Source organism: Salvelinus alpinus, chromosome 6, assembly GCF_045679555.1.
Source record: "Salvelinus alpinus chromosome 6, SLU_Salpinus.1, whole genome shotgun sequence".
Classification (NCBI taxonomy): domain Eukaryota; kingdom Metazoa; phylum Chordata; class Actinopteri; order Salmoniformes; family Salmonidae; genus Salvelinus; species Salvelinus alpinus.
The window spans coordinates 4,651,328-4,668,243 of NC_092091.1; the positions used below are offsets into that span (position 1 = coordinate 4,651,328).

General features: G+C 49.5%; 1 protein-coding gene across 1 annotated transcript in view; it reads left to right on the forward strand.

Moving 5' to 3' along the window:
* iqch (IQ motif containing H) overlaps positions 1-16,916 on the forward strand; it is a 189,517-nt gene that overhangs the window by 163,098 nt on the left and 9,503 nt on the right. The window contains exons 20-21 of the mRNA XM_071405165.1: positions 14,871-14,996; positions 15,278-15,339. Of these exons, the coding sequence (XP_071261266.1) occupies positions 14,871-14,996; positions 15,278-15,339 (188 nt within the window). The remainder of the gene's footprint in view (positions 1-14,870; positions 14,997-15,277; positions 15,340-16,916) is intronic.

Sequence of the window (16,916 nt, forward strand, 5' to 3'; positions counted from 1 at the left end):
GTTGGAAGCTATTTTGTAGATGACATCGCCGAAGTCGAGGATCGGTAGGATAGTCAGTTTTACTAGGGTAAGTTTGGCGGCGTGAGTGAAGGAGGCTTTGTTGCGGAATAGAAAGCCGATTCTTGATTTGATTTTGGATTGGAGATGTTTGATATGAGTCTGGAAGGAGAGTTTGCAGTCTAGCCAGACACCTAGGTACTTATAGATGTCCACATATTCTAGGTCGGAACCGTCCAGGGTGGTGATGCTAGTCGGGCGTGCGGGTGCAGGCAGCGAACGGTTGAAAAGCATGCATTTGGTTTTACTAGCGTTTAAGAGCAGTTGGAGGCCACGGAAGGAGTGTTGTATGGCATTGAAGCTCGTTTGGAGGTTAGATAGCACAGTGTCCAAGGAAGGGCCGGAAGTATATAGAATGGTGTCGTCTGCGTAGAGGTGGATCAGGGAATCGCCCGCAGCAAGAGCAACATCATTGATGTATACAGAGAAAAGAGTCGGCCCGAGAATTGAACCCTGTGGTACCCCCATAGAGACTGCCAGAGGACCGGACAACATGCCCTCCGATTTGACACACTGAACTCTGTCTGCAAAGTAGTTGGTGAACCAGGCAAGGCAGTCATTAGAAAAACCGAGGCTACTGAGTCTGCCGATAAGAATATGGTGATTGACAGAGTCGAAAGCCTTGGCCAGGTCGATGAAGACGGCTGCACAGTAATGTCTTTTATCGATGGCGGTTATGATATCGTTTAGTACCTTGAGCGTGGCTGAGGTGCACCCGTGACCGGCTCGGAAACCGGATTGCACAGCGGAGAAGGTACGGTGGGATTCGAGATGGTCAGTGATCTGTTTGTTGACTTGGCTTTCGAAGACCTTAGATAGGCAGGGCAGGATGGATATAGGTCTGTAACAGTGTGGGTCCAGGGTGTCTCCCCCTTTGAAGAGGGGGATGACCGCGGCAGCTTTCCAATCCTTGGGGATCTCAGATGATACGAAGGAGAGGTTGAACAGGCTGGTAATAGGGGGTGCGACAATGGCGGCGGACAGTTTCAGAAATAGGGGGTCCAGATTGTCAAGCCCAGCTGATTTGTATGGGTCCAGGTTTTCCAGCTCTTTCAGAACATCTGCTATCTGGATTTGGGTAAAGGAGAAGCTGGGGAGGCTTGGGCGAGTAGCAGCGGGGGGGGCGGGGCTGTTGGCCAAGGTTGGAGTCGCCAGGAGGAAGGCATGGCCAGCCATTGAGAAATGCTTGTTGAAGTCTTCGATTATCACGGATTTATCGGTGGTGACCGTGTTACCTAGCCTCAGTGCAGTGGGCAGCTGGGAGGAGGTGCTCTTGTTCTCCATGGACTTTACAGTATCCCAGAACTTTTTGGAGTTAGAGCTACAAGATGCGAATTTCTGCTTGAAAAAGCTGGCCTTTGCTTTCCTGACTGACTGCGTGTATTGGTTCCTGACTTCCCTGAACAGTTGCATATCGCGGGGGCTCTTCGATGCTATTGCAGTTCGCCACAGGATGTTTTTGTGCTGGTCGAGGGCAGTCAGGTCTGGAGTGAACCAAGGGCTATATCTGTTCTTGGTTCTGCATTTTTTGAACGGAGCATGCTTGTCTAATATGGTGAGGAAGTAACATTTAAAGAATGACCAGGCATCCTCAACTGACGGGATGAGGTCAATATCCTTCCAGGGTACCCGGGCCAGGTCGATTAGAAAGGCCTGCTCGCAGAAGTGTTTTAGGGAGCGTTTGACAGTGATGAGGGGTGGTCGTTTGACCGCGGACCCGTGGCGGATACAGGCAATGAGGCAGTGATCGCTGAGATCTTGATTGAAGACAGCAGAGGTGTATTTGGAGGGCAGGTTGGTCAGGATAATGTCTATTAGGGTGCCCATGTTTACGGATTTAGGGTTGTACCTGGTGGGTTCCTTGATGATTTGTGTGAGATTGAGGGCATCAAGCTTGGATTGTAGGACTGCCGGGGTGTTAAGCATATCCCAGTTTAGGTCACCTAACAGAACAAACTCTGAAGCTAGATGGGGAGCGATCAATTCACAGATGGTGTCCAGGGCACAGCTGGGAGCTGAGGGGGGTCGGTAGCAGGCGGCAACAGTGAGAGACTTATTTCTGGAGAGATTAATTTTTAAAATTAGAAGTTCGAACTGTTTGGGCATAGACCTGGAAAGTATGACAGAACTTTGCAGGCTATCTCTGCAGTAGATTGCAACTCCTCCCCCTTTGGCAGTTCTATCTTGACGGAAAGTGTTATAGTTGGGTATGGAAATCTCAGAATTTTTGGTGGCCTTCCTAAGCCAGGATTCGGACACGGCAAGGACATCAGGATTGGCAGAGTGTGCTAAAGCGGTGAGTAAGGCAAACTTAGGGAGGAGGCTTCTGATGTTGACATGCATGAGGCCAAGGCTTTTTCGATCACAGAAGTCAACAAATGAGGGTGACTGGGGACATGCAGGGCCTGGGTTTACCTCCACATCACCCGAGGAACAGAGGAGTAGTAGGATGAGGGTGCGGCTAAAGGCTATCAAAACTGGTCGCCTAGAGCGTTGGGGACAAAGAATAAAAGGAGCAGATTTATGGGCGTGGTAGAATAGATTCTGGGCATAATGTGCAGACAGGGGTATGGAGGGGCGCGGGTACAGCGGAGGCAAGCCCAGGCACTGGGTGATGATAAGAGAGGTTGTATCTCTGGACATGCTGGTCTCAATGGGTGAGGTCACCGCATGTGTGGGGGGTGGGACAAAGGGGGTATCAGAGGTACGGAGAGTGGAACTACAGGGTCCATTGCAAACCAAAACAATGATAATGATAACTAGCCTGAACAACAGTATGCAAGGCATATTGATATTTGAGAGAGACATACAATAAGGCATAAAGTGATTGCAGGTCTTGATTGGGAGAGCTAGCTAAAACAACAGGTAAGATAACAGCAGCAATAACAGGGTGCTAGTCTAACACAGCAACAACAGGTAAAAATGGCGACGACTAGGCAGAGAGGGTCGGATTAACTACACACAGATCCTGGGTTAAAGCACAGAGCCGACAGATAAAACACAAATAAACAGAATGGAGTCCTTATTCCTGAAGCTGGGTCTCTGAAGCAGAACAGGGGGCTTTTAGTCCTGAAGCTGGGTCTCTGAAGCAGAACAGGGGGCTTTTAGTCCTGAAGCTGGGTCTCTGAAGCAGAACAGGGAGCTTTTAGTCCTGAAGCTGGGTCTCTGAAGCAGAACAGGGGGCTTTTAGTCCTGAAGCTGGGTCTCTGAAGCAGAACAGGGGGCTTTTAGTCCTGAAGCTGGGTCTCTGAAGCAGAACAGGGGGCTTTTAGTCCTGAAGCTGGGTCTCTGAAGCAGAACAGGGGGCTTTTAGTCCTGAAGCTGGGACTCTGAAGCAGAACAGGGGGCTTTTAGTCCTGCTGCTTGGTCTCTGAAGTAGAACAGGGGGCTTTTTGTCCTGAAGCTGGGTCTCTGAAGCAGAACAGGAGGCTTTTAGTCCTGAAGCTGGGTCTCTGAAGCAGAACAGGGGGCTTTTAGTCCTGAAGCTGGGTCTCTGAAGCAGAACAGGGGGCTTTTAGTCCTGAAGCTAGGTCTCTGAACAGAACAGGGGGCTTTTAGTCCTGAAGCTGGGTCTCTGAAGCAGAACAGGGGGCTTTTAGTCCTGAAGCTGGGTCTCTGAAGTAGACAGGGGGCTTTTAGTCCTGCTGTTGGGTCTCTGAAGCAGAACAGGGGGCTTTTAGTCCTGAAGCTGGGTCTCTGAAGCAGAACAGGGGCCTTTTAGTCCTTAAGCTGGGTCTCTGAAGTAGACAGGGGGCTTTTAGTCCTGAAGCTGGGTCTCTGAAGTAGACAGGGGGCTTTTAGTCCTGAAGCTGGGTCTCTGAAGCAGAACAGGGGGCTTTTAGTCCTGAAGCTGGGTCTCTGAAGCAGAACAGGGGGCTTTTAGTCCTGAAGCTGGGTCTCTGAAGCAGAACAGGGGGCTTTTAGTCCTGCTGCTTGGTCTCTGAAGTAGAACAGGGGGCTTTTAGTCCTGAAGCTGGGTCTCTGAAGCAGAACAGGGGGCTTTTAGTCCTGAAGCTGGGTCTCTGAAGCAGAACAGGGGGCTTTTAGTCCTGAAGCTGGGTCTCTGAAGCAGAACAGGGGGCTTTTAGTCCTGAAGCTGGGTCTCTGAAGCAGAACAGGGGGCTTTTAGTCCTGAAGCTGCGTCTCTGAAGCAGAACAGGGGGCTTTTAGTCCTGCTGCTGGGTCTCTGAAGTAGACAGGGGGCTTTTAGTCCTGAAGCTGGGTCTCTGAAGTAGACAGGGGGTTTTTAGTCCTGAAGCTGGGTCTCTGAAGCAGAACAGGGGGCTTTTAGTCCTGAAGCTGGATCTCTGAAGCAGAACAGGGGGCTTTTAGTCCTGAAGCTGGGTCTCTGAAGTAGACAGGGGGCTTTTAGTCCTGAAGCTGGGTCTCTGAAGTAGACAGGGGGCTTTTAGTCCTGAAGCTGGGTCTCTGAAGCAGAACAGGGGGCTTTTAGTCCTGAAGCTGGGTCTCTGAAGCAGAACAGGGGGCTTTTAGTCCTGAAGCTGCGTCTCTGAAGCAGAACAGGGGGCTTTTAGTCCTGCTGCTTGGTCTCTGAAGTAGAACAGGGGGCTTTTAGTCCTGAAGCTGGGTCTCTGAAGCAGAACAGGGGGCTTTTAGTCCTGAAGCTGGGTCTCTGAAGCAGAACAGGGGGGTTTTAGTCCTGAAGCTGGGTCTCTGAAGCAGAACAGGGGGCTTTTAGTCCTGAAGCTGGGTCTCTGAAGCAGAACAGGGGGCTTTTAGTCCTGAAGCTAGGTCTCTGAAGCAGAACAGGGGGCTTTTAGTCCTGAAGCTGGGTCTCTGAAGCAGAACAGGGGGCTTTTAGTCCTGAAGCTGGGTCTCTGAAGCAGAACAGGGGGCTTTTAGTCCTGAAGCTGGGTCTCTGAAGCAGAACAGGGGGCTTTTAGTCCTGAAGCTGGGTCTCTGAAGCAGAACAGGGGGCTTTTAGTCCTGAAGCTGGGTCTCTGAAGTAGACAGGGGGCTTTTAGTCCTGCTGTTGGGTCTCTGAAGCAGAACAGGGGGCTTTTAGTCCTGAAGCTGGGTCTCTGAAGCAGAACAGGGGCCTTTTAGTCCTGAAGCTGGGTCTCTGAAGTAGACAGGGGGCTTTTAGTCCTGAAGCTGGGTCTCTGAAGTAGACAGGGGGCTTTTAGTCCTGAAGCTGGGTCTCTGAAGTAGACAGGGGGCTTTTAGTCCTGAAGCTGGGTCTCTGAAGTAGACAGGGGGCTTTTAGTCCTGAAGCTGGGTCTCTGAAGCAGAACAGGGGGCTTTTAGTCCTGAAGCTGGGTCTCTGAAGTAGACAGGGGGCTTTTAGTCCTGAAGCTGGGTCTTTGAAGTAGACAGGGGGCTTTTAGTCCTGAAGCTGGGTCTCTGAAGTAGACAGGGGGCTTTTAGTCCTGAAGCTGGGTCTCTGAAGCAGAACAGGGGGTTTTCAGTCCTGAAACTGGGTCTCTGAAGTAGACAGGGGGTCTTTTAGTTCTGAAGCTGGGTCTCTGAAGCAGAACAGGGGGCTTTTAGTCCTGAAGCTGGGTCTCTGAAGTAGACAGGGGGCTTTTAGTCCTGCTGTTGGGTCTCTGAAGCAGAACAGGGGGCTTTTAGTCCTGAAGCTGGGTCTCTGAAGCAGAACAGGGGGCTTTTAGTCCTGAAGCTGGGTCTCTGAAGCAGAACAGGGGGCTTTTAGTCCTGAAGCTGGGTCTCTGAAGTAGACAGGGGGCTTTTAGTCCTGCTGTTGGGTCTCTGAAGCAGAACAGGGGGCTTTTAGTCCTGAAGCTGGGTCTCTGAAGCAGAACAGGGGCCTTTTAGTCCTGAAGCTGGGTCTCTGAAGTAGACAGGGGGCTTTTAGTCCTGAAGCTGGGTCTCTGAAGTAGACAGGGGGATTTTAGTCCTGAAGCTGGGTCTCTGAAGTAGACAGGGGGCTTTTAGTCCTGAAGCTGGGTCTCTGAAGTAGACAGGGGGCTTTTAGTCCTGAAGCTGGGTCTCTGAAGTAGACAGAGGGCTTTTAGTCCTGAAGCTGGGTCTCTGAAGCAGACAGGGGGCTTTTAGTCCTGCTGTTGGGTCTCTGAAGTAGACAGGGGGCTTTTAGTCCTGAAGCTGGGTCTCTGAAGTAGACAGGGGGCTTTTAGTCCTGAAGCTGGGTCTCTGAAGCAGAACAGGGGGCTTTTAGTCCTGAAGCTGGGTCTCTGAAGCAGAACAGGGGGCTTTTAGTCCTGAATCTGGGTCTCTGAAGCAGAACAGGGGGCTTTTAGTCCTGAAGCTGGGACTCTGAAGCAGAACAGGGGGCTTTTAGTCCTGCTGCTTGGTCTCTGAAGTAGAACAGGGGGCTTTTAGTCCTGAAGCTGGGTCTCTGAAGCAGAACAGGGGGCTTTTAGTCCTGAAGCTGGGTCTCTGAAGCAGAACAGGGGGCTTTTAGTCCTGAAGCTGGGTCTTTGAAGCAGAACAGGGGGCTTTTAGTCCTGAAGCTAGGTCTCTGAAGCAGAACAGGGGGCTTTTAGTCCTGAAGCTGGGTCTCTGAAGCAGAACAGGGGGCTTTTAGTCCTGAAGCTGGGTCTCTGAAGCAGAACAGGGGGCTTTTAGTCCTGAAGCTGGGTCTCTGAAGCAGAACAGGGGGCTTTTAGTCCTGAAGCTGGGTCTCTGAAGCAGAACAGGGGGCTTTTAGTCCTGAAGCTGGGTCTCTGAAGTAGACAGGGGGCTTTTAGTCCTGCTGTTGGGTCTCTGAAGCAGAACAGGGGGCTTTTAGTCCTGAAGCTGGGTCTCTGAAGCAGAACAGGGGCCTTTTAGTCCTGAAGCTGGGTCTCTGAAGTAGACAGGGGGCTTTTAGTCCTGAAGCTGGGTCTCTGAAGTAGACAGGGGGCTTTTAGTCCTGAAGCTGGGTCTCTGAAGTAGACAGGGGGCTTTTAGTCCTGCTGTTGGGTCTCTGAAGCATAACAGGGGGCTTTTAGTCCTGAAGCTGGGTCTCTGAAGCAGAACAGGGGCCTTTTAGTCCTGAAGCTGGGTCTCTGAAGTAGACAGGGGGCTTTTAGTCCTGAAGCTGGGTCTCTGAAGTAGACAGGGGGCTTTTAGTCCTGAAGCTGGGTCTCTGAAGCAGAACAGGGGGCTTTTAGTCCTGAAGCTGGGTCTCTGAAGCAGAACAGGGGGCTTTTAGTCCTGAAGCTGGGTCTCTGAAGCAGAACAGGGGGCTTTTAGTCCTGCTGCTTGGTCTCTGAAGTAGAACAGGGGGCTTTTAGTCCTGAAGCTGGGTCTCTGAAGCAGAACAGGGGGCTTTTAGTCCTGAAGCTGGGTCTCTGAAGCAGAACAGGGGGCTTTTAGTCCTGAAGCTGGGTCTCTGAAGCAGAACAGGGGGCTTTTAGTCCTGAAGCTGGGTCTCTGAAGCAGAACAGGGGGCTTTTAGTCCTGAAGCTAGGTCTCTGAAGCAGAACAGGGGGCTTTTAGTCCTGAAGCTGGGTCTCTGAAGCAGAACAGGGGGCTTTTAGTCCTGAAGCTGGGTCTCTGAAGCAGAACAGGGGGCTTTTAGTCCTGAAGCTGGGTCTCTGAAGCAGAACAGGGGGATTTTAGTCCTGAAGCTGGGTCTCTGAAGCAGAACAGGGGGCTTTTAGTCCTGAAGCTGGGTCTCTGAAGCAGAACAGGGGGCTTTTAGTCCTGAAGCTGGGTCTCTGAAGTAGACAGGGGGCTTTTAGTCCTGAAGCTGGGTCTCTGAAGTAGACAGGGGGCTTTTAGTCCTGAAGCTGGGTCTCTGAAGTAGACAGGGGGCTTTTAGTCCTGAAGCTGGGTCTCTGAAGCAGAACAGGGGGCTTTTAGTCCTGAAACTGGGTCTCTGAAGTAGACAGGGGGCTTTTAGTTCTGAAGCTGGGTCTCTGAAGCAGACAGGGGGCTTTTAGTCCTGAAGCTGGGTCTCTGAAGTAGACAGGGGGCTTTTAGTCCTGAAGCTGGGTCTCTGAAGTAGACAGGGGGCTTTTAGTTCTGAAGCTGGGTCTCTGAAGTAGACAGGGGGCTTTTAGTTCTGAAGCTGGGTCTCTGAAGCAGACAGGGGGCTTTTAGTCCTGAAGCTGGGTCTCTGAAGTAGACAGGGGGCTTTTAGTCCTGAAGCTGGGTCTCTGAAGTAGACAGGGGGCTTTTAGTTCTGAAGCTGGGTCTCTGAAGTAGACAGGGGGCTTTTAGTCCTGCTGCTGGGTCTCTGAAGCAGACAGGGGGCTTTTAGTCCTGCTGTTGGGTCTCTGAAGTAGACAGGGGGCTTTTAGTCCTGAAGCTGGGTCTCTGAAGTAGACAGGGGGCTTTTAGTCCTGAAGCTGGGTCTCTGAAGCAGAACAGGGGGCTTTTAGTCCTGAAGCTTGGTCTCTGAAGCAGAACAGGGGTCTTTTAGTCCTGAAGCTGGGTCTCTAAAGTAGACAGGGGGCTTTTAGTCCTGCTGCTGGGTCTCTGAAGTAGACAGGGGGCTTTTAGTCCTGAAGCTTGGTCTCTGAAGTAGACAGGGGGTTTTTAGTCCTGAAGCTGGATCTCTGAAGTAGACAGAGGGCTTTTAGTCCTGAAGCTGGGTCTCTGAAGCAGACAGGGGGCTTTTAGTCCTGAAGCTGGGTCTCTGAAGTAGACAGGGGGCTTTTAGTCCCGAAGCTGGGTCTCTGAAGTAGACAGGGGGCTTTTAGTCCTGAAGCTGGGTCTCTGAAGCAGAACAGAGGGCTTTTAGTCCTGAAGCTGGGTCTCTGAAGTAGACAGGGGGCTTTTAGTCCCGAAGCTGGGTCTCTGAAGTAGACAGGGGGCTTTTAGTCCTGAAGCTGGGTCTCTGAAGCAGAACAGGGGGCTTTTAGTACTGAAGCTGGGTCTCTGAAGCAGAACAGGGGGCTTTTAGTCCTGAAGCTGGGTCTCTGAAGCAGAACAGGGGGCTTTTAGTACTGAAGCTGGGTCTCTGAAGCAGAACAGGGGGCTTTTAGTCCCGAAGCTGGGTCTCTGAAGCAGAACAGGGGGCTTTTAGTACTGAAGCCTCTCTTCTGCTAGCGTCCCCTCTCTCTTTGCAACCGTCTAAACCCTGACTGTGTTAACTATTTAACCTTTCTAGTGTTGACTTTACATAGGACACACTGTCTCGGACTTCTTTCTACGTAATTACTTTTCTGGATATAGGTATTGTGCTATTTATTGTGTGTTTGCCCACACAAATATAATGACATAGACATAGAATGACATAGAACTAGAATGATAAATTCAGACAAATTGCTGTGCTTTTAGAGGCTTTGGCCTTTCTAGTCATTTTATTTCTATACTTTTGCCTCACTATTCTAATGATGTTTTCTATCCCAAAAGTAAAATTAAGACTATAATAATGACATAGACATAGAATGACATAGAACTATGATAAATTCAGACAAATTGCTGTGCTTTTAGAGGCTTTGGCCTTTCTAGTCATTTTATTTCTATACTTTTGCCTCACTATTCCAATTATGTTTTCTATCCCAAAAGTAAAATGAAGACTATTGGGAGTCATGATGCTGTCTGTATCAACTGTATCTTGTATCTGGCATCACATGTCAGTGACCTGGCATGTCTTTTCAAACATTCATTTGTTCCTCCCTCCCAATTAATTATGGAAGGGCTAAACAGTTAACCCCCCATGTGCCCCCCTTGCTGCCCAGCGCTCATCATGTTCGCTAATCACACATACTCCCCCAACACCGTTATTACAAATCACACAGTATACTCCCCGACCTCAACACTGTATGACCCTGAGGACATGTGTAGGGAACTTCAGTGACTTCTCCTCCATCTACACTGGCACCACAATGCTCCATGACAATTAAACTCTAACCCAGAATGTAATTCAACATTATGCCCCATAATAATGAGGTGATGTGCCACACACCCCTGGCCAATAGGGTCAACATTATGCCACACACCCCCGGCCAATAGGGTCAACATTATGCCACACACCCAACATTATGCCACCCCCCCCCCCCCCCCCCCGGACAATAGGGTCAACATTATGCCCCACACCCCCGGCCAATAGGGTCAACATTATGCCACCCCCCCCCCCCGGACAATAGGGTCAACATTATGCCACACACCCCTGGCCAATAGGGTCAACATTATGCCCCACACCCCCGGCCAATAGGGTCAACATTATGCCACACCCCCCTGGCCAATAGGGTCAACATTATGCCACACACCCCTGGCCAATAGGGTCAACATTATGCCACACACCCATGGCCAATAGGGTCAACATTATGCCACACACACCCCTGGCCAATAGGGTCAACATTATGCCCCACACCCCCGGCCAATAGGGTCAACATTATGCCACACACCCCTGGCCAATAGGGTCAACATTATGCCACACCCCCCTGGCCAATAGGGTCAACATGCCACACACCCCTGGCCAATAGGGTCAACATTATGCCACACCCCCCTGGCCAATAGGGTCAACATGCCACACACCCCTGGCCAATAGGGTCAACATTATGCCACACACCCCCGGCCAATAGGGTCAACATTATGCCACACACCCCTGGCCAATAGGGTCAACATTATGCCCCACACCCCTGGCCAATAGGGTCAACATTATGCCACACACCCCCGGCCAATAGGGTCAACATTATGCCCCACACCCCTGGCCAATAGGGTCAACATTATGCCCCACACCCCTGGCCAATAGGGTCAACATTATGCCCCACACCCCTGGCCAATAGGGTCAACATTATGCCCCACACACCCCCGGCCAATAGGGTCAACATTATGCCACACACCCCTGGCCAATAGGGTCAACATTATGCCCCACACCCCTGGCCAATAGGGTCAACATTATGCCCCACACCCCTGGCCAATAGGGTCAACATTATGCCCCACACCCCCGGCCAATAGGGTCAACATTATGCCCCACACCCCTGGCCAATAGGGTCAACATTATGCCACACACCCCTGGCCAATAGGGTCAACATTATGCCCCACACCCCTGGCCAATAGGGTCAACATTATGCCCCACACCCCTGGCCAATCGGTTCCACATTATGCCACACACCCCTGGCCAATAGGTTCAACATTATGCCACACACCCCTGGCCAATAGGGTCAACATTATGCCCCACACCCCTGGCCAATAGGGTCAACATTATGCCCCACACCCCTGGCCAATAGGGTCAACATTATGCCCCACACCCCTGGCCAATAGGGTCAACATTATGCCACACACCCCTGGCCAATAGGGTCAACATTATGCCACACACCCCTGGCCAATAGGGTTAACATTATGCCACACGCCCCTGGCCAATAGGGTCAACATTATGCCCCACACCCCTGGCCAATAGGGTCAACATTATGCCACACGCCCCTGGCCAATAGGGTCAACATTATGCCACACACCCCTGGCCAATAGGGTCAACATGCCACACACCCCTGGCCAATAGGGTCAACATTATGCCCCACACCCCTGGCCAATAGGGTCAACATTATGCCCCACACCCCTGGCCAATAGGGTCAACATTATGCCACACGCCCCTGGCCAATAGGGTCAACATTATGCCCCACACCCCTGGCCAATAGGGTCAACATTATGCCCCACACCCCTGGCCAATAGGGTCAACATTATGCCCCACACCCCTGGCCAATAGGTTCAACATTATGCCACACCCCCCTGGCCAATAGGGTCAACATGCCACACACCCCTGGCCAATAGGGTCAACATTATGCCCCACACCCCTGGCCAATAGGGTCAACATTATGCCCCACACCCCTGGCCAATAGGGTCAACATTATGCCACACGCCCCTGGCCAATAGGGTCAACATTATGCCCCACACCCCTGGCCAATAGGGTCAACATTATGCCACACACCCCTGGCCAATAGGTTCAACATTATGCCACACCCCCCTGGCCAATAGGGTCAACATTATGCCACACACCCCTGGCCAATAGGGTCAACATTATGCCCCACACCCCTGGCCAATAGGGTCAACATTATGCCCCACCCCTGGCCAATAGGGTCAACATTATGCCCCACACCCCTGGCCAATAGGGTCAACATTATGCCACACACCCCTGGCCAATAGGGTCAACATTATGCCACACACCCCTGGCCAATAGGGTCAACATTATGCCACACACCCCTGGCCAATAGGGTCAACATTATGCCACACACCCCTGGCCAATAGGGTCAACATTATGCCACACACACCCCTGGCCAATAGGGTCAACATTATGCCCCACACACCCCTGGCCAATAGGGTCAACATTATGCCACACACACCCCTGGCCAATAGTGTCAACATTATGCCCCACCCCTGGCCAATAGGGTCAACATTATGCCACACACCCGGCCAATAGGGTCAACATTATACCACACCCCTGGCCAATAGGGTCAACATTATGCCCCATTAAAATTCCAAACCCTGAACTGAGATTACTGAACTCTCAGAAGCACAGTATTGATGCTAATGTTAAAGGTCGAATTTGAGCCAAAACACCAGGTCATTTAATGCTTACGTTTTTTTGGGGGGGATGAATAAGATATTTGGCTACTGAAGTGCCATTGCTTACCGATCTCTACAGCTTCCGTCACCAAAACAAATCCTGTGAAATGACATCAACACATACTGGAGGAGTTACTGGCTAGCTTACAGTGGCTAGCTTAGCTAACGAACTAGCTACATCACATCAACACATACTGGAGGAGTTACTGGCTAGCTACAGTGGCTAGCTTAGCTAACGAACTAGCTACATCACATCAACACATACTGGAGGAGTTACTGGCTAGCTACAGTGGCTAGCTTAGCTAACGAACTAGCTACATCACATCAACACATACTGGAGGAGTTACTGGCTAGCTACAGTGGCTAACTTAGCTAACGAACTAGCTACATCACATCAACACATACTGCAGGAGTTACTGGCTAGCTACAGTGGCTAGCTTAGCTAACGAACTAGCTACATCACATCAACACATACTGGAGGAGTTACTGGCTAGCTACAGTGGCTAGCTTAGCTAACGAACTAGCTACACCACATCAACACATACTGGAGGAGTTACTGGCTAGCTACAGTGGCTAGCTTAGCTAACGAACTAGCTACATCACATCAACACATAATGGAGGAGTTACTGGCTAGCTACAGTGGCTAGCTTAGCTAACGAACTACCTACATCACATCAACACATACTGGGGGAGTTACTGGCTAGCTACAGTGGCTAGCTTAGCTTACGAACTAGCTACATCACATCAACACAATGGAGGAGTTACTTACTAGCTACAGTGGCTAACTTAGCTAACGAACTAGCTACATCACATCAACACATACTGGAGGAGTTACTGGCTAGCTACAGTGGCTAGCTTAGCTAACACCTCCAGTATGTGTTGATGTGACGTAGCTAGTTTGTTAGCTAAGCTAGCCACTGTAGCTAGCCAGTAATTCTTCCAGTATGTGTTGATGTGACTTAGCTTACTAGCTACCTAGGTGTCTGCGCGCATGACCAGAATGACACATCGACGAACCACCAAAGGCACAGCCCATTTCTGTTTGAACATTTCGAAAGGTGGTCAGAGTTGGACTGTTTTTCATGGCCAAAGTGGACCTTCAAAACCAAATAGGAGTTATAATGCAATAATACAGCATCTGCCCACCAGGCTATATACTTCCTGTTTACCTCTTCCACAATCACCAGGCTATACTTCCTGTTTACCTCTTCCACAATCACCAGGCTATATACTTCCTGTTTACCTCTTCCACAATCACCAGGCTATATACGTCCTGTTTACCTCTTCCACAATCACCAGGCTATATACGTCCTGTTTACCTCTTCCACAATCACCAGGCTATATACGTCCTGTTTACCTCTTCCACAATCACCAGGCTATATACTTCCTGTTTACCTCTTCCACAATCACCAGGCTATATACTTCCTGTTTACCTCTTCCACAATCACCAGGCTATATACGTCCTGTTTACCTCTTCCACAATCACCAGGCTATATACGTCCTGTTTACCTCTTCCACAATCACCAGGCTATATACGTCCTGTTTACCTCTTCCACAATCACCAGGCTATATACTTCCTGTTTACCTCTTCCACAATCACCAGGCTATATACTTCCTGTTTACCTCTTCCACAATCACCAGGCTATATACGTCCTGTTTACCTCTTCCACAATCACCAGGCTATATACTTCCTGTTTACCTCTTACACAATCACCAGGCTATATACGTCCTGTTTACCTCTTCCACAATCACCAGGCTATATACGTCCTGTTTACCTCTTCCACAATCACCAGGCTATATACTTCTGTTTACCTCTTCCACAATCACCAGGCTATATACTTCCTGTTTACCTCTTCCACAATCACCAGGCTATATACGTCCTGTTTACCTCTTCCACAATCACCAGGCTATATACGTCCTGTTTACCTCTTCCACAATCACCAGGCTATATACGTCCTGTTTACCTCTTCCACAATCACCAGGCTATATACTTCCTGTTTACCTCTTCCACAATCACCAGGCTATATACTTCCTGTTTACCTCTTCCACAATCACCAGGCTATATACGTCCTGTTTACCTCTTCCACAATCACCAGGCTATATACGTCCTGTTTACCTCTTCCACAATCACCAGGCTATATACTTCCTGTTTACCTCTTCCACAATCACCAGGCTATATACTTCCTGTTTACCTCTTCCACAATCTGTCTCTCTGACTTCTTTCACTCTTTTGAACCTTTTCAATGCAGGTCCTTTTCCTTTTAAATGTTGCTATCTCTTTACAGCGTCTGTCTCTGTGGTTTCATCTTCGTTTCTTGTTAATACTTCTAATAATGGTACAGTAGTACTAGTAGTGGTAATGTTTCTCTCTACAGCTCCCAGCGGTGGCTAGTCGCTATGCGGTCCTGGGGAGCCGGCTGCTCCACACCAACCTGTCCATGGTGCACTATAGCGTCTTCTTCCAGATGTGCAAGGCTCAAGGCATCGGCTTCGACATCAAGGTACGGCGTTGTCTCAGTATAACCCTGGCAAATAACAATATAGTGTTTTTTTTTACAACGGCACCTCTGAACAAATTAAAAAGTTAAACTAAAATTGTTTTAATGATAGTTAGAAAATGAATATATAAAATCAAATGTATTTATAAAGCCCTTCTTACATCAGCTGATGTCTCAAAGTGCTGCAACAGAAACCCAGCCTAAAAACACCCAAACAGCAAGCAATGCAGGTGTAGAAGCACGTTTGTTAAAATATACACTGTGTATTATCGTCTGTGTTGTAGGAAAAGCAAGGCACTGTCTTTGTTCTGCATGACAGCTGTGAGAGATACAGTCTGGGGATGGTGTGAGTATCTTGATGTGAACACATTAAACACACAAACACACAAAAGGCCTTTTGGGTTCACTTGAACCTGTTCTGTTAAAATGAATGACGGAGAACAGAGAGTTTTAACTGAATAAGAGAGTACTGAAGACACACCGCATTCCTTTAAAGGATTAGCCTGTCCCTTTTTTGGTTTAGTAAATGGAAATCCTCAGCAGTTTGTATGGAATGGGTTATATGAAGATACTGTATCGAATCACACCAATCCTGTGGCTTACATGCTACTGCTGTTGAACTCTTGTCTGTTCACCACATCTCTCCCCAACGACTGGGGATCAACTCAGCTTGTTGTGAGGATACAGCTCGACACACACACACACACACACACACACACACACACACACACACACACACACACACACACACACACACACACACACACACACACACACACACACCGCTGACGACCCTACAGTAGCTGATGACTGTATGGACTGGGTCTAAAAAACATCCCTGGAGTGGACTTTAACCCAAACCGGCCCCCGGATACTCCCCCGCCCCTCCCTGCCGACGCACGCACTTACACACATCGCCACGGGACGGTTTTTCAATACCCTTGAATCTATTTCTTTGATGTTTAAAAAATATATATGTATTTGTAGCTACTTTTTAAGTAAATACAGTACCTGTAGTCAACTTGTGCAATTCTTAGTAAATAAAGCAGATCGCATTCTTCATTTCACTTGCCACATAATTTTTTATTAAAAATTTAAAAATTTAAAATAAGAAGCTTACCGTTAGTCCCCAGTCACATGCTTGTTTACAAGGACACAACGACGAGAGACCGGAGCCTTCTGAGTCACTCGCTGTTGTGCAGCACGTGCCTGGTGATCTACACTCTCTTAGAAAAATAGGTGCTGTCTAGAACCTAAAAGGGTTTTTCGGCTGTCCTCGTAGTAGAACCCTTTGAAGAACCCTTGTTGGTTCCAGGATTAACACTTTTGGTTCCAAGTAGAATCATTTTGGGTTCCTTGTAGAATCCTTTCCATAGAGGGTTTTACATTGAACCCAAAATTGATCTACCTGGAACCAAAAAGGGTTCTAGCTGGAACCAAAAAGGGACAAAAGGAACACCTACGTGAGAATGCTATTCATTGACTACAGCTCAGCGTTCAACACCATAGTGCCCTCAAAGCTCATCACTAAGCTAAGGACCCTGGGACTAAACACCTCCCTCTGCAACTGGATGCTGGACCCCCTGACGGGACGCCCCCCAGGTGGTGAGGGTAAACAACAACACATCTGCCATGCTGATCCTCAACACGGGAAACCCTCAGGGGTGCGTGCTTAGTCCCCTCCTGTACTCCCTGTTCACCCAGGACTGCATGGCTGCGCACGACTCCAACACCATCATTAAGTTTGATAATGACACGACGGTGGTAGGTCTGATCACCGACAACGATGAGACAGCCTATAGGGAGGAGGTCAGAGAACTGGCAACGATGAGACAGCCTATAGGGAGGAGGTCAGAGACCTGACAACGATGAGACAGCCTATAGGGAGGAGGTCAGAGAACTGGCAACGTGGTGCCAGGACAC